This window comes from Stylophora pistillata, chromosome 4, assembly GCF_964205215.1.
Source record: "Stylophora pistillata chromosome 4, jaStyPist1.2, whole genome shotgun sequence".
In the NCBI taxonomy this organism is placed as follows: Eukaryota; Metazoa; Cnidaria; class Anthozoa; order Scleractinia; family Pocilloporidae; genus Stylophora; species Stylophora pistillata.
Genome location: NC_142522.1, coordinates 28,028,044 through 28,051,118, shown reverse-complemented (window position 1 = coordinate 28,051,118; position 23,075 = coordinate 28,028,044). Strand labels below are relative to the sequence as shown.

Sequence of the window (23,075 nt, the reverse complement as noted above, 5' to 3'; positions counted from 1 at the left end):
GCAATAAAAGTTACATGCTCGAACTCGAAACGCCAATCGACAATCGGCCACGGGGTTTTTTACCACAATATCTCCCGACTGACTTCCCAAAGACTGCGTATAATCGACCGAAGACACATGAGTAATTTTCTCCTTCTGCTCAATTATCGTTTCTGCATTTCAATAGAAAAATTTTAAAAAATGTAATTTATCAAATTCTGTAGTTTGTAAGCTTTAAAATGATACACAGTTTAATGGGATTAACTTAAAGCACTGGCTTTAAAAATGATTTTCTGTGACCCACCCGTGAAAGTATCTTGTAACCTTAAGTGGGGATAAACTGCTAAGAGAAACGAAAAATCCTTAGGATTTGAAAAAAGTAAACATGAAGGGCCGGTTATGTAAACGAGGTCCAACCCAAATCGTAGTTTTATCCGGGCCAAGAAAATTTCCTCCGACTGTTAGCTTTGGGCTCTCTTGACACTGTTCACAAATATAAATGTTCAGATTAAAGGTTCAGCCAAAGGGAAGATAGTTTAGAACGCGGTTTTGTAAAACAACGGCTAAACTTTGTTTAAGTAACTGGCCCAAAATGTCTTTTTTTATCGTCAGAATATCAATGGCATCTCTTGGAATAAAAATAGTTAGTTTTAGTAGATGCTTCGTACTTCAAAGGACATCGACACTTGAATGAAGAGTTTACGAGGATAATAATTTATAATAATAATAATTTATTATTTATATAGCACATGGTCCATAGGAAGATGCTCCCAAGCGCTTTACAACGTGCAAGTAACCCACCATCCCACCCCGGGGAGGACATCCACCACAAAGTAATCTCATGCGTGGAAATTAACGTCTCCTGCCCCTAACCCTGCAGGAGACGGGACCTACGGTTTTATTCGTCCTTATCCGGGAAGATAAGAATATCTATCCATTTATTGATATTATAGAAAGGTAGCAAATTCTCCTCAGTTATTTTAAGACCATGAGTATTGGTCCGGCCGGGGCTCGAACCCTCGACCTCCCGCACAACATAATCCGGCGCTGTAACCAATTGAGCTAACCAGGAGGCGTGATCTTAAAGAGTGTTATCGCTTCGCTGGCATGTATAAACAATCTAACCTGATGCGATAAAAACCTTGCGGCTCCACCTGGTTAACAACTCTCAATTGCTTTGCTGCGGTCACCGAAGGACAGCCTGAAAATCAACGATTTCTTGCAAATGGTTGCACGGTAAACAATAACCTGTTCCCGATTGTCAATATGTGGACAAGAGCGAAAAAAAGGGGCAAGCAGAAGACAAAACGAGGGGGAGGGGGTGCGCCTGCTCGTTGGTCTCCACTGACAAAGGGTCTGACACACGCCAGGTAAACAAATAGACTCATGCACCTCGTTGATTTTTTGTCCCTTCAGAAGTCATGTGACAGTTCCCAAGATGTTCTTTTCTTTGTAAATTGGTACTCTTGATTTCCATAATGAGAAAGCATCAAACATAAGTGGATTTCCAGTGATCTGTAGTGGGGGCATTTAGCATACGACACAAAAAAGGCGCCCACTGGGCTCGTCAGTAAACCCCCGTGTAACTTTTATTACATGTTCAAAGTTTTGTTTTACAAATTAGAATATACATTAATTTAGATATGATATATCAGCTTGTCTATGGTAGATTGACCTATCTTTAATTTAGTTGTCATTCATCGTCTAAAAGGGTAGAGCCATGTGAGTTAAACTTTAAAAAAAACATGATTATCATTCTCATCATTTTTTAGAAACTTTATTGCTATGATTATCATTATTATTATTTTTATTATAATCATTGGATCAAAGTTAGTTGCCGCTGCTGTAGAAGTAAGTCTTATTATTACTGTTATGGCTCATTCAGCGTCGTGATAAAGCGTCGTGGCTCATTTTAAATAGTTTAAGGTGGTTCACCATGATGGTGGACTTCAAGTCAAGTGACAATGTTCGATTTACTGGTTTAGTTTTACACTTCTTTTCGTTTCATTATTATGATTTATCTTTATTTTTTATCTTGTGAAACTGTCCTCCGACAGAGCCATCACAGCCTCTTCGCAGAGAGATTTCTAAAATGGGTTTATTTAAAATACTTATACAGTTAATCTAACCAATGGTTCAAACGCATTTTTGACACAGTTCTCAAGCCCTGCTTTCTTCAGTTTTGTACTACACTAAGATAAAAGTTCAAACCACGTTACTTCTTACGTAGAGGCGTTACTTTTCTTTTAGTAGTTTCTCTTCCGAGAAACGTCACTGTCCCTCTCTTAGCTAAGCAGGCTTAAAAGTCCTTTGAATGATTCGGGAAACCAAGGAGATTTGGTCCTTCGACCAATTGTTTTTATATATGATGTTCATTTTCCTTGGAGTGTGATCTCACGCAGCTGATCAAACTGTTCATTTTTATCATTTTCTGTCCCCACATTTCCATCTTCATTCTCACTCAGAGCAATGTTCGCAAGACTGCTCTCTATTTTCTCAGGATCCTGCCCTTTAGACCCTTTGATCACTGTTTGGCTCGGTTCTGTACCGTTTGCGGCGTTGTCACTTTTCTCGTTCAGATGTTGATGGTGTTCGCCTTCATCGTTCTTGTCTTTGGTTTCTAAGCGTGTTTGCTCTTCGTTCACATTTTCAGTAACTGCGACCGGATGAGTGTCACTACTAGCATAGTTTACGTCGTTTGTTGTCTCACCTATTGGAACTGGTCCATTAGGACTCGTTACCTTCACGCTATCATCCTGCGCCGTTGAATTTTCGCCACTTACTGCCACGGAATCGTCCCTCGTGATCGCCGTAACATCTTTAGAATCGACCACTCTTTTTCCAAAAGTTTGACTCTGATTTGTATCTGAATCTTGAACAATCGATGCCTCTTCATTTCTCTTTCGTTTTTGTGGCCCATCGATTTCTTGGGAGGTTTCTTCTATGGTTTTCTCTTTGTTAACTTTCAGAGCCAGGATCTGTTCCATTCCCGAGCGTCGTCGGGGCTTTTCATCACCTGAATACCCACGGGTCTGCTTGTTTTCCTCGATGCGCACACTGCCAGGGAACGCCTGAGGTGAGCCAATTTTTCCAGTTGGTAACGAAGGCTGTTGTTCCACGCTAAGACAAAGATCTTTATCACTGTTCTGCTCTGTACTACTTCGTCTCTCTAAATTTTCATTTTCATCGCTCTCTTGAGATTGGTGTTCGGTGTTCTGGTTTGCACCTGTCTCGTCCCTTGATTCGCTTCTCATAATAACAGCAGACTTTGGGTATTCATTGGGGAGTGAATTTCGTGCATTCTTTTCCTCGATGGTGGAGTAGTCTTTAAGACATTCCTCCAGGTTTTTACGCACTGCAATAAAGGAGACGATATAACCGTTACTTGACTGAAAACAGATTATAACCTCCGGAGCACTACAACGATATTTGTTTGCGAGGGGCGAGGCAAGGTGAAGGTAAGATTTCTACTCACGCGTCTTACTAGCCGATTTCGGGACATGCATTATCAATTTCTTGTGACAAAACTACTTTCCGAGTTTAACTGGAGAATATCCGATTGAAAAACTAGCTCAAAATAAATATCAGGTGGGTTTGCGTTTTTGAAGAGTACAATACAACGATTTCTGTAACAAACGTGAAGACTGTAGTAAAAACCTGGTTTCTCTATGCTGGTAGAGGAGAGCGCGTTTCGATTGAGTATCTTAGAACCAGTTTTAAAAAAAATCGTGACAGCCAATAAGAGAAAAGTTGAATATCACAAGTGGCCTATAAAAAATTAAATCAAATCCTCGTAAACTCACTGGAAGCGTGGGAAAATGACAGAGGTGAGTGTGATTCAAATCACGATTAGTTTTTCTTTCTTGGTTTTTTTTTTTCTCTAATTGACATTGATGCTGCATCAAAAACACAGCGCCACCGTCATTTGGTGCCTTCCTGTGATCAAATCAAGACTGGTTTTATCTGTAACTGGTTACGACGCTACTTTATATATAAAGAAACCCACCGTCATCCGGTGCCTCTTCCTTTAGATTTTCCAGTTCTAAGCAGTATGAAGGTCTTCTGCTTCCACAGGTCATTTCCTTCAGCATGCGAGCCCGCTCAACCTCCATCTCAGCCCGTAAAACAGCGGTCTGCTCTCTTTCCTGTGCCATGCGCTGTCGTCTATACGCAGCTTCTGCCCGCTGTTGGGCCGCAACTGTCACTTGGGACTGGGCGCGAGTTTCTGCCAAAGAGATGAGTGATTTTTGTCATGCAGAAGCTGGTTCTTGCCCAAATAAAAAATCAGCAGTAAGCTTTATAGCTTTTCTATAGCTATATCAAGTAAACGAGGTTTTTTTTTTTTTTTTTGAGTGCACACGAAATATTAATCAATAGATCATTTGGGTGTAGCTTAAAACTGCAAATAATTTAAATATTCATGGAAAGAAATCAGACGTATATCAAAGGTTCGTATGCAGGGCATATTGGGTAAACGCTGCGTTAACGCAGGATATCGAAAGAGATAATGGATTGCATGTCAAAAGCGTGAGATCAGAAATGATGATAATTTGCATCCAGTCCAGTCCTAAAAAATTCCAAGCTGTACAAAGATAAAACGCAGTAGCGTAATAAAATTAGTACTTTTTACTTGTACTTCGCATTTTTGTTCGAAATCGAGCAACGATGAGGAGATTACTTGCTAAATTAAAGTAGTCAGTATAAGGCAACTGCTTCCAATATATTCAATGATAAAGAAGCAGATTTGTAAATGACATAATCTTAACAATTATCAATTATCGGTTGCGACGAATATCAAGCGGCTCGTGGCAATCAGTTTGGTGGCGTACGCCGTGAACATAATTAGAAAACAAATTAAAAAAACAATTAACTGAAGCACCTTCTCAAATTACTTGAATAATGACATGGTCGAACTACCTGTTGCAAAAACGTATTCCGCCCTCGGCGATATACTGGTAATAGAGATTTTATGACAGGAATTCACTGAGTAGAGAATTAATATTGGGGGAAACGTAGCAAATTTTTATGTCACACACAAAAAAAAAAACAGTGTTGGCTTGGCATTCAGTTCTACTAACATTAAGCCAACGTAAAATGTCCGTTGTTGTGCCGCTAATATCAAGTGCAATCAAAGTTACACGAAGATTCAGGGACACGATAACTGCTAAGGCAGCGGTTAACTTGAACTCTGAATAAAGCCCTCTGAATAATCTAGTCTACTCACCCCCATCCTGAGAGTAAGTGCGACCTAAAGAAGATACCACGCTGGACTTTCCAGAGCTGCGCGTGAGAGGATGTGCCACACCACCTAAATCACTGTCATGACAGAAAGAGCTGGTGAACGCCCTTTTGATCGGGGATGAGGTGGTCCCTGGCACGATTAACGGCTGGAAAATTGTCATAGTAACGTCATCACTAACTCTGACAGCGAGGGGCTTTTCAAACAGGTCGTTCACGAAAGAGCCACCGCTGACAATAACATTCTGCCCTGATTGTGGGGTAACGATTTGCTTAGGATTTAACAAAGGTCGATCAGTTGATCTGACACCGGCGCGGCGTTTTACTCGATGTTTTCGCTGACCGGTTGATGATGAACGTATGGCTTTTGCTATACGCCCCGAAGAGATGCGACTGCTTTTCGGCCGAGCACCAAAAGTAAATTGTGTGGTTCTCACAAACCTCGAAGTGTGGAGCAGTCGCATCCGAGAGTATGACTTCGGCAGATGAAGAGCTAGTAAATATTGCAGCCTCAACACCTTGGCAGATGATTGGGATAACTCTGCAAGACAAAGGGTGTTTACCGGCTGCTGGCGAAGGTACGCCATAAGGACAACAAAATAAACAGCAAAACTAAGCAAGGTGCTTGACGTTCCACTAAAGATAAAATTCACTGCACCAGTGGGTCGCTGAACTAACGCCCTTACTACTGTTCACTTGCTTATAAATCGATGAAAGCAGTACTGATACCCCCGAATCTGTCCAATGAGAAAAGCCAAACTCCAGAACAGACAGCTACTTAATTCCGCCTTTAACGTAAATGATGAGGTTACATGACTGTCTCAACCGCTTGCTTAGTATCGCAACGTACAGATAAGAGGATTCAGTCTAGGCTTCCGGGAGCCGAAAAAAAGACTTTCTTCAGTTGAAAAATTTTGTTATTCTTGTTTTTGGTAAATATTTTTTTTAATGTGGTGAGTAATTCAATCCTGACGAAAGTGTTTGTGATGCTAAAGAAGACATTAGAGGATCTAATACTCACTATTTCGAAATCATCAGCCATTTGATCATGATTGATTAAAGGTTTTATCCCGCTAATTGTGCGATCAGATAACACATGTACAGAGGTACTCCAACACCATTAAAGCACAAACGCACGAGCCGGGAGACTTGAATCTACTAGACAATACAGCGTCAAGAGGTTTTTATACTGATGTAACTTGATGTTATGGCATGAAAATAATCCTGAGTGTAATGAATATTTTTGGTATGAAGAATTTTATAAGTAATTTGGTCTTATACAGAGGTTAGGTTCTGCGGCAGATCTAGACTCTTTCGTGGTTTGGCAAAGAGCCGTGTTTTAAAGCTCTATCTCAGAGGACTACGAGAGCGCCCAATCGCTTATAATGAAACCCAAAGAACAATTGCACAGACATGTACAAATGCAAGTAATCACGATTTTAGAGCACTATCTCTGAGGACTACGAGGGCTCTCAACCGTTCGTAATGAAACCCAAAGAACAATCGCACAGACATGTAAAAATGCAATTTCAGATCACTTCAGATACAAGGCGAGTCGAGTACAGTTCTTAAAACTGCCTCGCATAATTTAAGCTGGTCTAAAATACACCAGTTAGATATTCAATCATTTACATGGGTATAGAATACATGCTTAAAACTGTGAAATAGGACCAGGAAATTGACTGAATGGAACAGCTGGGAATGTTTCTGCATTAGTGGGAATGGGGGTAAAAAGTATAAGGGTATTGTCAATGATTTAAAAAGTCGATTTTTCGGAGTGCTTTTGGCAAGGCGAATAACTCTTCTTTTTTTAATTCAAAAGTAGAGATTGACAAGTTATACGAAACGAGGAACGACGATATCTAACAACGACATTATTTATTTGGGTCTAATATAGAGGCTGAAGCTGCTGAAAGTAGACAAAATCAATTAAATTTAAGCACCAACTTAAATCCATTTACAGTTATTTGGTGCAGTATGATTTTGATGCAAAACCATTTTCAAGGTTATGTTCTGGTATTGATAAGGGTCGAAAATATTGCAACAAGTAACATGGGTCGACACGTGCCTTGCTTTTATCTTCTCTTTTATCATTTCATGATTAAAAAAAAAGAAACAAGACCCTTTGGTGTTAATGATTCAGAATACTTCTGCAGAGGTGAGGAGTCATCACTTCACTGAAATTCGTAGGAGTTGTTCCTTTGCTTCATTGCCATTTTCCAAGGAAAGAATTTTCACAAGTTCTAAATTTGATTCGCCTCACCTATAGTTTACAAAACTTTTAGCCGATCGCCTTAAGGGGACGCTTGTTCGATTCCTAGCATAGCTTGCAATTTACCTCAAATAATTACCAACGTTAAACACAATATCCGAATACTCAGTCAGATTAACTGATTATCGTTGCAAATAATTATCGTTGCAAATAATTATCGTTGCAAATAATGCGTTTCAAATTCTTAATCTTTCTCATGAACTAATTTCCAGGCTAAAGGAGGTAAATTTGTTAGGGTGAGTGGCTACAATTAACATTGAATTTCTTGCAGGTGTAAGGACCATAAAACGTTATACCATTAGAGCTTATTCCCTTTGACGCAAAGAGTGTCTATATGCCGCCCACTTCAGTTACAGGGTTGTTTGAACAAAGCTCTTCGGGAAAAGCTGGGTTGTAATGTCGGCTTGAAAAGTGAACTGAGCTTCGATGCTAGAGCCGGGCGCCGGAAACGAGGTTCCAGATTTGCGCCAGTACCGATAACTCTTGCACTTATTGCAAAAAGATATACAAAGGCGACATAGGAAGACGACTAGGTGACCGATTCCGAGAACACCTTCGCGACGTAGAAAGGAATGACAAGGACGCATCAAAACCAGTCGCTAGACACTTTAATCTACCTAATCATTCTAAGCAGTATATGGCAATCCGCGGTCTTTCCCTACATTTAGGTAGCTCGGAAAGCTGCAAAACTCTTGAACAAAAGTTTATCTTTCAAATCGGCACTCTTAACTCCATAGATATCAACGAACGCTTTTCATTCTACTAATTTAATCTTGTTTTTCTCGTCACCATGTTCCCACCAATAGCGTAGCTCCACTTTCTGCATGTCAACGCACACGCAACCCACAATTCCTCCATTCGCTCTGACAAAGGGCTAAAGCTTGAAACGTCAGCTTTTTAACTCTTTACGGTAGCGAATTTACAATTTCAACTTAGTTGATATAACCAAATAACCTTGTTACCCCCACCGACGCAGCACCACAGTTTCTTTAGAAACTTTCACCCTTTACCGATAACTAACTATGATAAATATGATGTACAAAATTTCCATGCAAGACTGACTTAATTGTTTGTAAATTTAGAGTTCCTCGGTACCAAAAGAAGAACAAGGAGAACGAATTCTGTATTTCAACATGAATCTCATCGTATTTAACTAAAATGAACACAAAAACCTGTGTGGACTCCGCCCTTATAAGTCATAATAGCTATTAACTTCAATTATTTTGTAACGTATTTTGATTTGAAACTTTTATTTAATTTCTTTTTTTGATATTATCATTTCTTTTTTTGATATTATCATATGGGCCGATGATTTGACGGCAGCATTGGTCACAGCACTGCCTGATTTCATTGCCATGTACAACACGTGCCCACACATGGCTGATCTTTTCTCTAATCACCGTATACAGAGGCTTTCAATTTACTACAGCAGGATATATAAATATAAATGAACGTCATTCCGACATTTTTCTAAAATGTTGCGGCAGTTTTTAAGTTCCTTACTTTCTTTTCTTGGAGTGCGGGAGAGGGGGAGGCCGATAGTGTTAATTATCATAGCTGTTTGCAGATCGCTGCGTATTTGTACTGATTCAAGGTATTACCCCCTCAAAAAACAATGTTCAAAGCAGAGGAAACGATGAGAGTTTACCATGACAAGGGAGGGGAGGGTGGAGGATTGCCCAGTAATCAGGATTGTTTTGGTAAAATTGCCGGGGAATTCTTTTAAAAGTCACGATTGTAGGTTTTACAGTTTCCCCGAACAGAACTCGATATCCGACTAACTGTAGTTCACTGTTCTTTTCTGTGGACTTCACAGATGTTCAGATATTTTAGCGTAAAAAAGGCTCTTTCCGTTTAAATGGGAAATTCCGTGGGGCCGAACTGGGAAGTAACCGCGATTAAGTTTACAACACCGATATTGATCACTAAAATTCAAACTAAAAGAGTCACCAGTAGACCAGTCATTTTGGATGTAAACGAGATCGTCTCCAAATGTTATCAGCATCATGAGGTCAATGTAGCATTTAAGTACATTTAAAGCATTTATAATGAAGTTTCAGATATTACTTAGAAGACAAAGCTGTATGCGGGTATACTGAAAGCTATTACTTGACGAGATCCCGAGATTGATTGCCTCCTAGATTCATAAAATCGGAAAAGCTGTATGCGGGCATAAAGCTATTACGTATGATGCACGATCCTCGCAGTAGAGAGCGCTATTTATGCAATAGCGAAAATCAGACCTGAAAAAAATCAGGCCTGTACGGGATTCGAACCACTAACCTCTATCTAATACCGGAGTTCAAAATATATGAACTTCATATATTCATTGTATCTGATTTATCATCACGGGTTTATTACGAATCAACTTAACGGCTTGTTAGCTCAATTGGTAGAGCGCTGCACTAGTATCGCAGAGGTCAGTGGTTCGAATCCCGTACAGGCCTGATATTTTTCAGGTCTGATTTTCGCTATTGCATAAATAGCGCTCTCTACTGCGAGGATCGTGCATCATACGTATCTAATACCGCAGTTCAAAATACATGAACTTCACATATTCATTGTATAAAGCTATTACTTGACGAGATTCCGAGATTGATTGCCTCCAAGATTCATAAAATCATTCAATTAGAGGAGATTCTACAAGATACCGCAAAATTCCGAATATTATGTATGAGGGGTTTATTTTTGGAAGGGGCCTATATTCGGAAGAGTTTATTATAGGAGGGAAATTTGCGTTCCCAATTTGGCTGGGCTTGTAATAGGAGGGAAATTTGTGTCAAAATTTTTTAATGTGCAACTAGTAATATTAGGGTTTTGGCTTGAAATTCGTATCAAATTAATCGCACTGAAAATACCAAGTTCAAACATAACGGCAATAAACTTTATTAGAACGGAAATACAGTAAAAACGGTAATGCAGTTCAGGCTCAAAGTTCATGATAACTATGAAAAGCGAGGGGCACCAGAGGGAGTTTGAGTTCAAGGTGGCGGCGAGATCGAACTTCCTTGCAAATACTTTGTCAACGGACCGAAGGAATTCAAGGTGCGAACGGAGGAGCGAACAGCGCAAAAGACAACAAACTTCAATACTTGTTGCCCACATTTCTTTCGTGCACGGAATCATTCTTTTATGACTAAAAAAGGCTTCCTAATAATGGTGACTGTGTGTAGTTTGCTTTGGTTTGTTTAATTGAGGATAATTTCCAAATGCAAGCCTCCGGGGGCTTCTAATCGGAGGGGTTTATTATAGGAGGTATTTTTGCGTTTCAGATTTGGGGGGCTTCTATACGGAGGGGCTTATTTTCGGAATTTTACGGTAATATAAAAGCCTTGAATCTTTTCTCAGTTATGATATCTTCGATGAATCCTTTTACTTAAACAGGTCGTTTTACATGGGATTGTACGAGTTGAAAGCAGCCAAACTCGATCGGAAACGGCGGTGAACAGGCACCAGGATTTGTTTACATTCAAAGCAAATAAAATTGATGTTTCCTCGGTTGTTATGGTGTTAGACAAACAGACAGTTTTTTAAGAGATTATGTGTATTACTGTAGTTATGAAGTGTTGCACATATTTTAAACGTAAGTTACAATCCAAAGTCAGGTCCAGTATATGACTAGAGATGCAGTAGTTATGTGGAAATAAACTTAAACAAGCCTAATATTCAATGTTACAAATGGCTTTAAGGGCTTAAGACTTCTTTTGGTCGCCAGAAGCCACGGTAAAGCAAATATCAACATCTCCAACACACGCAATCTTGCACAAAAAGTTTCCATTTTCGCCGTCGGTCGACACAACAAAGATCTGTCAAAATTTCTCAAATAATTCTGCCCGTTAGCGCAATTAATCGCTAAAATTTGGTTAAAATTTAATTATTTCAGGCGGAAATGAATGAATATCATAATGTTACACTATGAAGTTAAATTAACTTAGTTTTTCTTTATATCAGCCTGATTGCTCAGTCAAACACAAATTGAACTTTTCATGATAAATATGCCGTTAATCGAGCATTCGCAAACTAAGAGCACACAACGTGAGGTTAAGAAATAGTAACCAAGAGGTAAAAACGTGTCCAAAGGGGTAGAATTAAGTACTTGCCGAGCCTTAAGTATCCCTTTCTTTTCTGTGACACCGCTCTTATCGTTGTAGGCCACTAATTTTTACTCAATCTACCTCACGCAATGGAATGATTTGGTCAGTCTAGAACTAATTTGCCGAGAAATAATACTCTAATTTAATTTATCCAGCGATGACAACGACACAGTCTTTTAGTCAAAATACCAGCCTCACCACAACAAAACCACAGAGGTCTCGACGAATTTGATAAATCCACACAAAAGATAACCTCAGAGACAAACACCTACCTCTTTTCGGGAGTTGAGAGCTGGTTCCACAACCCATTTATCATACGATGCAAATAGCCTCAGTTAATCGTCCTCGCTGCAGTTACAGTTGGTGAACATTGCGTCTTCCTACTCAATGCGTGTTTTGACGTGTGTTCCCATTTACTATCCCTGGAATGTCAACTGGCCTATTGTCTGGGTATTATCACGAGGTTTAGCAATTGGGTTGAGTGGATAATGTGATGGCATAATAAACTATAAAATAGAAAATAGATGTAAAGTGAGATTAAGTTGAGCTACAAGAGGCTATAAAGATGGGTAATAAGCTAAGCCTCTCGTCTCGTAATCTAATCAGAGAAATCTTGAGCTTTAAAGAGACAATTTTTGCCATAGTAAGACAGAACACCGAGCATATCACGTACAAAGCCAATTATTACTAAATTTAGTAAGTTTAGCATCAAAGTATTACGCACAATCCCCCCGGTGCGTGCATTTCAGTGATCAAATTCATCGAACCGGAAGAAGTAAAAAATTCATTTATGTGTCACGTAGTTTTATTCTAAAGATATGAGATACTCTTTGCAGAAGCCCACTTTGCTTTTTATGTTTCGTACAATGTTTTACATATGTACCGTGACCTTAGGCCAACCATCCAATACAATCAATCTGTCAAGCTACCAATATAGTCACCGGATGTGGGGGCTAATCCCGTGTGACGCACATAATTGGAAAATAAGCAATATCAAGTACGGCTTTCGTCGCTTTATTTTCTAGCTAATCATTTCATTTATTTGACCTCCAATGCTCAATATACAGCAACAGTTTCTCTTGCTGAAACTGCGTTTCGCCGAGTTCCTTCGTATCACTCACTCTCATGACTCTCCTCTTTCAAGTTATCTGTTTTCATTAAGAAAAGGAAAAGGAAACGTCCTCCATAGAGCTATTAATTATTTTGACAAGTGTTACGCCAGAAAGACATTGACAATCAAGACAAATGAATGGTTTTCGGACGTGGAAGAAAGGTTTTGGGGCGAGCGTCAGATAGGGGCCACAGTGGTACAGGCAAGGGGTTTTTTTTTTTCTTCCATTTTGCTAAAATTTAAAGGCAAATACGAGAGAACGTCAAGTTTTGCTATGATGCAGTATTGCGTTATTTTTCAGCGAATTGTTTCGGAAATTTTTGTTTTCGTATGAGTAGAGTTTTGCTGTTTTTCTGTGTATCTCCGTGCCAACCGTTCCTTGATTGTGCAGGAAAATGAAGTTCAATTCTCATAATCGTCTTAGCTAAAAAACTAGTCCACTCTGTTTTGTTACCTGATATCTTCATCTTTTTTAATTCCAAAGTACTACTGTCGTGACCCCGAGAAGAAAACACGCGCACGGTAGACAAAACTACCTTTCGTGGACAGGGCCGGGTTGTTCAAACCTTACCCAGGATTAGCGCAAATTTTTAATTAAGTTTTATACCTCTGCAAAGGGATTTTTCTTTTGTCTCTTTTTCCCGTTAGTTCTGAGTCATATTGAGAGAAACCCAACAAGCCTTGGCACTTATACACACTCTTCTACAGGAGAAATTAAAGTCAAGGTTAACTACTAATCCTAGACTAACGTTAACTCCATTTCGAACAACCCCGCCCAGGTTCCGAACCCTCCCCCGTTAGGGCTTCGATCAGTGACCATTGTTTTGGCCCTCCCCCAGAAGGATGACGATTTCTTTCCCGGCATTCCGCGTAGCTCTAATGGGGAAAATGGCTGAGCGACCAATCGTGAATATTTTAGGTTTGATTTCCTCCTAAAGTAAATTTTTAAGTGTGTTTCCATTTTTTAGCTCACGAATAATAAGATTTCAATTTCTTAACGTCCTCATAACAGCCGAAGGAGTCAGCCTCACTGATGTAAAAGGTAAAGGTAAAGGTCTCTATTTCTCTAAACAACGTACGTGTTTAGTTACAATAGGCCATTTTACAGTTGTGTACTTAGTTGCCAAGCCTTTGATTTGGAGTGAGGCTGAAGGTGACCTTGTTGTGATGGAGACCTGTATCTAGTTAGCATGATAATAAAGTGATTTACATTTGAAAGGCAGCGAGGTTTGTATCATAACAAGGTCACCCCTAGCCTCACTCCCGTTCAAAGGCTTGGCAACCAAGCACACAACTGTAAAAAGGACCATTTTAAGGTTGAAATCAGACAGGCGCCTCTGGCAGCCGTGTTTAGACCGTAGCGATTTCACCTACCCACCCAACCCACCCCAGGGGGGAACATCCATCACACAGTAATCTTGTGCGTGGGAAATTAACGTCTCCTACCCCAACCCTGCAGGAGACGGGACCTCCATTTATTCGTCCCTATCCGAGAAGACTAGAATATCTAACCATTTCTTGATGTTAAAGAAAGGAAGCATATTCTTCTCAATTAATTTTAAGACCCTGAGTGTTGGTCAGCGGCCGGTATTGAGCTCTCGACCTCCCACACAGTGGTCCGGCGCTCTCCCAATTGAGCTAACCAGGCGGCGGTTTATAACCAGGAGACATATCAAAGGTTTGCTGATCACAGGCAGCCCAAGCTCACTACTAGAAAAGCGGACGTGACTCTTACAATGTTGTGCGACGTTTAATATTTATAAAGGTTTGTATGGGATGTTATCGGTTTGCCTTAAAAGGAGAGAAAAAAAAGTCTTGTTTTAAAATAAAATGGACTTACCTTATTGCCTTGTTGTTTTCTTTGTTGATTACCAGCGTCTCAGGCCATTTTGAAGCGTTTTCGGCGAGTTAGCGCTATTTTGGTGTTCAACTGCTAAAAAAAAGAAGTTTGTATACAGTTAGGATTTATTTACTGGAGTTTGGTTTGGATACCATTTCATGATAAGTTTAGGCTCCTGTTACATGCTTATCCCATACAAGAGAGCTTATTAGTCGCTTGGAGCCCATTACTTTGAGCGTTCAAATGCACTCTGTTTATGTCATGGTGTTTTCAGAGACAAGTCTACTTTTAGTTGAAATTTACCGCGAAATGGGATTCCACACAATACTTGGTCGAAGGGCTTCCCAAACAATACCGAAAATATCGCTAACGCAGCTTAAAAATTGGTGAGATATTTAGTCCCGTGATCTTTTCAAAAGTCTTTTTATCGGCATTGCGCTTGGGAAAATAATATGTTGTAAAACTGCAGTAGTTCTCCATTTAACTAGACGGCGTGTCTAGAAAAAGCTCATAATTGTTGGTTTAGCGATTTATTACCAGATCAATATTTATTAAATACATTAAATATTTCTATTTTTCTATGCTTGGTGGACTTTAGATGAAAAAAAATATCTTTGAAAAGAAGGCCGAGAATCTGAGGTAGATTCGTCCACCCCGCCACCGTGCGTTTAAAGTGAACTGTGAATTGTTTTCTCTTCTCACGTGCCACTCCGTCGCTAACAATGCCTTTGATTTACCTTGATTCTTGATTAGCTGGCTGAGCGTGCAACAGAACTCTGCGTCAAATCTGAGACGCAGCAACCGATTATTGGCTGCAGTTGTTAATGCATATTCATCAAAGGTGGTAGAATTTTCAGCAAACCGCGCTCTCCGTCGTAGAGTGAAGGCTTGCTGTCCAATGTCCTAAACATAACGTCACATTCTGGAAGGAAGAAACCAGAAAAGAAGAGCGACTAAAGCACTTTATGTCACTACAACAGCAGGTGAGCATTATCTTTAAAAAAATATCGCCTTAAGCTCCCTCAGAGACCTAAACTAGTTTTATTATTTCAGTTCAAAGACGTAGCACGAATCGGTCGCTAGTTCTAAGTGGCTCTTCAACTCGAAATTAGACTGAACTAGAGTGTTGGCTTCGTGAAAAGTAAAACTTTTAATTGTAAAATATTTGTGGTGAAACAGCCAACTAAAAATGTTCTGCTTGCTAAATGTAATGGGGTCCAGACTTACTTTTGAAATGAATGTAGCCACGTGAAAGTCTGATGACCCTTCCACTCGTGTTCAGTAGCCTTTGCTTCATTGTAAATAAGATTTTAGAAAATTTTTTTTAAGCTTTGCTTTGCGTATAATTGCGTTAAAAGTAAAACAAGACAGAATTTTGATTTTCAGTCCTTGTCCGGCTCATGGAAAATAAACATTCCCTGATCATATTCATATTTTCTTGTTTTTGGGAAGAGCAATGTTCTCAAAAGGATGGAAGAACAAAGATTCTCAGATCAAGAGAAGACACCGGAATCAGCGCATATTTAGTGGACACTGCAAAGATAAGAACTTTAAATTATTTAGTAATACTAGCAAAAATGGTGGCTCTTTATCGGTGTAATTAGTGTAAGGAGTTTTTGTTCTTTCCCCGATTGTATTGGAATGGACAAAACTGATTACGTGGTAGGGAATACTCTCAATTATTAAAAACTAGATCATTGGATATGCAATTCAAGACTTTTTATTGGCTTAGCCATTATGGTATATCAGCCAATATACCATAATCTAAAAATATGGCAAGCGTACGTGCCAGCTTAAAATTAAAAGGGAGCTAAAAATTTAATAAAATTTAATACAATTTAATAACTTAACGTTTTTTAAAACAATGGTCCTTTTTACAGTTGTGTGCTTGGTTGCCAAGCCTTTGAACGGGAGTGAGGCTAGGGGTGACCTTGTTATGATACAAACCTCGCTGCCTTTCAAATGTAAATCACTTTGTTATCATGCTAACTAGATACAGGTCTCTATCACAACAAGGTCACCTTCAGCCTCACTCCAAATCAAAGGCTTGGCAACTAAGTACACAACTGTAAAATGGCCTATTATTCCACTTGCTCTTGTTGGATATGAGATGATTATAGCCAACTCGGCGCTACGCGCCTCGTTGGCTATCTATCATCTAATATCCAACGCGCGCTCGTGGAATAATTGTTAATTAGCCACCATTTTTGGAATCGTTTGTTGTGTTACAAATTGTTATACAAACCCCGAGCGATCGTTTAATTTATTCGAACTACCAGCTGTAATTTGGTGCATAATGTCTCAGATAATCTCGTTGCATCGAATTGAAGACAGGAACGATTGGGAAATGACATAATTCTGGATACGGAGTACTGAAAATCATTTATTTCAAAGCTCTGATCGCTCATTTTTTGGTTTGTTTCACATGCAGTTAGTACGATTTCGCACAATTCAGGAAAAGGTGATATCAAGGTGGCACTCGAACAAAATACTTGAAAATACAAAATAAATTAAATCTTATGATGCAATTGAATGATTTTTCGTACTTTCTTGACGACAATAATCACAATGATGAACACCATAAAGTTATCCTATCTCCAAAGTTGGACGTTGAAAAGTTAGTTTTAAAACTTGGAGAAGGCTCCTTACAACAGATGACTATCAGCACTCTGTAAACGACTTAAAAAAAAAAAACCAAAGCAGTTACCAACAGACCAAACAAAACAAACTAACCTTACCGACTGATTAAAACTGCCTGACTCATCAACGGACGAACGTCATTTGAGTCTGACAGCCGCTTTAGTGCAAACCTGACAAATCACTTTCACAAACGTTGTTTGAGTTCGACAAATTAACAACGGTCACTCGACTCTGATAACTTCTAGATCTAATTAAACAAGTCATTCGCTAAGACTAACAGCCTTTTTATGACTTCCCTTAATTGGACGATCGTTCCTCACGATTGACAACTAAAGGATACCAAGAGAGAAAGTTGGCCAAAAACCATATTAAACTAAAAGATTAGCAACCCGTATTCAACTGAGGAATTATTTTATTTATTTATTTTTTTTTTTATGCACGAAGCAAGAATTTGTAACAGTGCCATCTTAATTAAATCCTTTACTTTGGGCCATCAACTGAGTTCGGTTTCCATTTGGAAACAAAATGTGTTCTAAAACCTTAATGCCTGGTCACGAGCTCTTTCGAGAAACTGATGAATTTGAAATTTCCCGCTGCATAGACTGGTTTAAATTGACTCTTTTTCACAACGAAGAAATATTGAAGAAATATCAAAGAAGACTTTGTTCGAAAGAAATCAAGTGAACCATTTCGCAAGTCGTTGAAAAATAGTTTACAGATTGGACTAAAGTCAACGAGAATGCAGCTGTCTGCCGAAACGTTGTCGGAAAAAAAAGCCCAAGTGCACTCGACAATCCCGAATAGCATCGTTCCTCGACCTCAGGATTCAGGGAAATCTGAGAAGAGGCCAAGGCATATAACAGCTTTGATAAGTTTATTTTCTTCGCAAGCTTGATCTTTAATTCAAGATTTGATAAAAACGAAAACAAGAACAAATTAGCCCTGATCAACAACAAAAATGATGTACACTCAACGAGAGTGAATTTGACCTAAAGAAATGTTTACAACGTGATGTTCTATTGTTTTGTTCCTCTCGTATTCACGTGCAGGTCGGTATTTATCTCCTGTTGACAAGTGATTTGGTCCATATTTATTTGTTTCGCTTATTAAAATTCATTGTTTACCGGATACTCAGATACCCTACGGGATTGCCGCGTGCACTTTGTCCTTTTTGCAAACTAGACGATCTTTTGACCAATGGAGGTTTTGCACAGCAGCCATGTTGGATGGCAGGAACAATAGATTATTTTACCGATGGGAAAAAAATTCTTTCTTATGCAAAATATTTTCATTGTTCCTGCCATCCAACATGGCTCCTGTGCAAAACCTCTATAAAAGAATAAAAAAGGTCCGTAAGCGAAGAATTCGTTGATCATAATTGCCATTTGACTCTGGTTTGCTGATTGAGGTGGCAGTAAACACTTTATTGTTTTTATGCTTTGGTAAATAAGTACAACCAACAACACAAACCGGTTCAAAGTTTTCTACCCAAATATTTTCTAATGATGCTTATTCAGGTTAAAACTTCTTTCAGCCAGCCAACAGCCCTCATATCTAACACAGGATTATACTGAAAAACATGCAATGAACATAAGCTGACTGAGCTCTCCATCTTCTCTGCTAAAGCATTAAAAACCAGGGTGAATTCTGCGAACAAATCGAGAAGTATCAATTATTATAGCATGCTGTCTCAATTCGCGTTCAGCCTCATGAGTTTAGACATTTGCTAACTAGGCTTTACGATGTTTATATAATCGGGTCAAAAAGTTCCTTGTCAGTTTTAAAGTATGTTGCAAATTATAAAAGCACTTTGAGATACAAATATCACTTTCTGTTTTTGAAGAAAGAACTCAGACATTATCAGGGATTAGGCTTCAATTCATTTTTAATCACGTTGAAAAAAGTTCGATATAAGTTAATGATAAATGACGTCATTTCTATCATCAATGATGTCATAGGCGGTGGAAAATTGTGGTTAATTTGTTAAGCATACACTGTCAATTGGCTTCAGCATCAAAAGCCCAAACTTTAAAAAAAAAAAATTAGGTTTCAAGATTTTTATTTAATCTCGTTGTAAAGAAGTACTGCACTAAAGCTTAGAGATAATTTGAGAAACAAACATTGATTCATGGAAGATACCTTTCCAATTTGTTTTTAGCGCTGGGAGTTCCCTCATTTTTTAACAATGACTCTCTCAGAGTTTTATTGAGAACACGTCCAAAAAAAGATCTGTGTTAGCTGATGATAAACTCAAGGAGCAATTTGAGAAACAAATTCATTTTGGTGCATACTGTCACAATTCGGTTTTTAGCCTCTAAAGCTTATGGATGATGTTAGTTCTTAAGCTCGAAGATATTTATTGAATCGCGTCAAAAACGAACCATGTAATTTAATGACAAACGTAAGACCTTTAGCATAAGAACTGATAAATACTTTTGGAGTATGCACTTTTAATTCAGCTCATGACTCAACTTCATTACAATAAGGCTCCAAGGGTTTAACTGTTTCAATTGAAAAAATAAAAATATTTATTTTTGTAAGAAACTACAAGACTAACAAACTTATCAGAGATCTCAAAAGTAATTCTGAAAAAAAAAAAAGAAAGAAAGAAATAATAATTGTAGGGGCATGCTTAATTTTCTTTTTGCTTCAAAAGACGAGACATTCATAAATTATTGATGGAAGAAATAATATAATGTGAGCAAGTATTATCTACATGTATCGGAGATCTAAAATAAAATTCGATAACTTAGTTTGAGAGATGTTAAATCCTGAGGATCAAATTTTGTTTAATCTTAAGAGCTGAGACTTTCGGGCTTCAGATTGATTGAACAGGATTTGTCATCAAATGAAAGCCTTCCTTGACAATCCTATGCCCGCCATCCTGGCATATCATTATGCTAAAGCAGTAGCACGCCTTGAAAGAAAATTCCACGGCTTAGTATCAAGTGCTACTTTTTTCATCAGTTAACTCTTGAATAAAGATTACCTTGCTAAAGAGGAACATCCCGAAAAACAATTGATATCTTCTAATGGTGGCCTAGGGCAGAGTTAGGGCAAGGTATTTCTTTGATATTGGTGAAACAGATAAAAAGGTATTCATGATAGAATTAATTCATCAAACGGACACTGCTGAAATCAACTTAGAGCTACCTTGATCAGAAAGAGATCCAAGAAATAAGATAGTGAAAGAATTAATTCAGGTTTTAGTTCGCTGTTTTTCCCCATTATTGACTGAGTTAGCTTCGAATTTCAGATATTCGCTAAATCCAGGTTAAATTGTTCAACGCAGACGAATTAATAGGGTAGTCTGGAAAAGCAGGAATCCGGAATTCCGAATTCCGCCGGAATATTTCAACGTCTGTTTTTTTAGTTCAAAACGACTCCGATGATTTTCTGAAGAGTGTACGAGCTCCGAATATACTCCGATGATTAACCGAAAACTATCCAAGGGTCTCCGAAGTTACCCGGAGATCCTTAAGGAACAATCGAACCCCGGCTTCATTTGTTTTTTATCGACTTTTTTTATCTCATCTTTTGTTTATTTTTAATTATTAACTTATCTATTTTTTAACGGCCGTGAAACTAAATAATAAACAGCAAATCATTCGTCAAATTATAGGTTAACATGGTCAGCGTCCCTTTAATCGGTCTCGATTATTGATTAAAAGGGTACAAAGAAAATATAGCAATGCCTTAGTCAGTCTGCCATTTATTCAATTTTAATTCCGGGAAAGCACTGCTTAACGAAAGCGATAAGCTCTTCTGTTAGAGACAGGCCTCCCTCAGTTCTCCTCAACAGACCTTGCAAACGGCCTGTATGATACCAGGGACGACGTGTGCACAGACATGCTGTGTTGATATGGTAGTATCTTCTTTGTGCTCTTCCTAACTTCCAACATTTTGTGCCATCTAAGTACAGATTTGGATACCAGTCCAGCTCCAAACTTCCAATGACTGCCATGCTATCAACAGGTTGAGAGTCTTTTTGAAAGCTTCCTTCACATCCGTTACATTTTGAGATGTTTCCTTTTAGCTTCATTTAAAAGAAAGGATTAGAAGATTCAGGAATGATGGGTTTCGGCGGTAAAGGAAAACCTTGGGGCACGGATGGTTGGAGTGGATGCATACCGCTAAACGAATGCTGCTGCGTAGAAGACATCGCCGGCGACAGCCTTTGGCTAAACATAGATGTCGTAAACGACAGTGGTAACGGCCCTGGGTATCCAAAAGGATGATTTTGACCAGCCCCCCCCCGTCCCATTTGCTGTGGCCACGTGATACACCTTGCTGGTCAGGGAAAAGACTCTGATGCTGTGGCTGTAGATCTGATATTTTTATTCAAAATCCAAGTTATTAATTCAAGTTTAACTCAAAAAAATAATTTCGCGATCAATTTTTAGACAATGGCGTCACTAACGTATTTTACTGCATGTCAAGTCTTCACAAGGCCTGCGTTTTCGATCTTTCTTTGTTCTTCGGACGAGGAAAAAGGAGTGGGATATCGGGGTGGTTAACTGTCCAACCGGAAACAAACTGATTTAAATTTACTCAATATCCATGCACTTTTCACTTCGTTAAGACAAAATTCACCATCAAAAATTCCGTGTAACTAACATAGAAATAGATTCTTCAGCCTTTTCTTAATTTCTCATAGGTGTTCGACCATGTTCATGGGGATTCGATCGTTCCTCAGGCCGGATCCTCGAGTAACTTCGGAGTATATATGCTCAGCTCGTACACCACTCGGAAAATATTCGGAGTTCTTTTAAATTAAAAACAGGCCTTGAAAAATTCAGGGATCTTCGGGTAACTTCGAAAACCTTCAGATAATCTTTGGTTAATCTTCGAGTATATTCGGAGCTCGTACGCTCTTCGGAAAGGTAAGCTGGAAAACCTGCAAGGTTTGTTGAGGAGGAATGAGGGAGGCCTGTCTCTTACGGAAGAGCTTATCGCTTTCGTTAAGCAGTGCTTTCCCGGAATTGAAATTGTCTAAATGGCAGACTGACTAAGGCATTGTTATATTTTCTTTGTACCCTTTTAATGAATAATCGAGATCGATTAAAGGGACGCTGACCATGTTAACCTATAATTTGACGAATGATTTGCTGTTTATTATTTAGTTTCACGGCCGTTAAAAAATAGATAAGTTAATAATTAAACTGAAATAAACAAAAGATGAGATAAAAAAAGTCGATAAAAAACAAATGAAGCCGGGGTTCGATTGTTCCTTAAGGATCTCCGGGTAACTTCGGAGACCCTCAGATAGTTTTCGGTTAATCATCGGAGTATATTCGGAGCTCGTACACTCTTCAGAAAATCATCGGAGTCGTTTTGAATTAAAAAAAGACGTTGAAATATTCCGGCGGAATTTAGCTACCAGCGAAGAGAATTTCGGTGAAATTTAACCACTCAAACGTCCAAATTAGGATTTTACAATCAGCGAAAACCTTCTCTTTTGAAAACCCTTTGTCACAGTTGTTGGGTATCTATACGGTGATCATCGTCGACCAAAACCAAAGCCATCACAACGACCAATTGTGAGAGAGGAAAGTACCCTTGAGAGCCAATCAGAACTCATAGTAAAGCCAAGCAAACTGCCAAAAGCGCGGGAAAACAAGCAAACTGCCAAAAGCGCGGGAAAACAAGCAAACTGCCAAAAGCGCGGGAAAAATAGCAAACTGCCTAAAGCGCGAGAAAACGTGGGTGACCACGTTGTGATTGGTTTTAGTCTTACATCTGATTGGTTTAGAGATTGTTAGTTTTTTTTTTGGCCCATTTTAGGGCAAATCCAATGCAGAGAAATGATGACTAGACACGGTGGGTAACAAGCGGTTACTGGCCGTTTATGATAACCAATGAGGGCGAGTACACAAAATGACTAGTAAATGTGGATGATGA

General features: G+C 38.9%; 1 protein-coding gene across 2 annotated transcripts; it reads right to left on the bottom strand.

Moving 5' to 3' along the window:
- Nucleotides 1-1,546: 1,546 nt before the first annotated feature.
- LOC111329302 (uncharacterized) lies at nucleotides 1,547-12,219 on the bottom strand. 2 transcript variants are annotated; one of them, XM_022933959.2, is made up of 3 exons: nucleotides 11,856-12,219; nucleotides 3,986-4,204; nucleotides 1,547-3,334 (listed from the first exon to the last, which is right to left on the bottom strand). In XM_022933959.2, exons 1-3 carry the CDS (start codon nucleotides 11,890-11,892, stop codon nucleotides 2,352-2,354), a joined length of 1,239 nt encoding a protein of 412 aa, XP_022789694.2. In that variant the 5' UTR covers nucleotides 11,893-12,219; the 3' UTR covers nucleotides 1,547-2,351. The 2 variants fall into 2 exon arrangements, with proteins under 2 accessions (XP_022789694.2, XP_022789693.2); XM_022933958.2 differs by lacking the exon at nucleotides 11,856-12,219 and adding an exon at nucleotides 5,204-6,133.
- Nucleotides 12,220-23,075: the final 10,856 nt, after the last annotated feature.

Coding starts and splice junctions, on each gene's coding strand:
- LOC111329302 (XM_022933958.2), bottom strand. CDS start 5,804: ATGGCGTACCTTCGCCAGCAGCCGGTAAACACCCTTTGTCTTGCAGAG. Junction 4,205..5,203: donor CACTTACTCTCAGGATGGGG/GTGAGTAGACTA, acceptor TCTCTTTGGCAG/AAACTCGCGCCCAGTCCCAA. Junction 3,335..3,985: donor GGAAGAGGCACCGGATGACG/GTGGGTTTCTTT, acceptor CCTTTATTGCAG/TGCGTAAAAACCTGGAGGAA.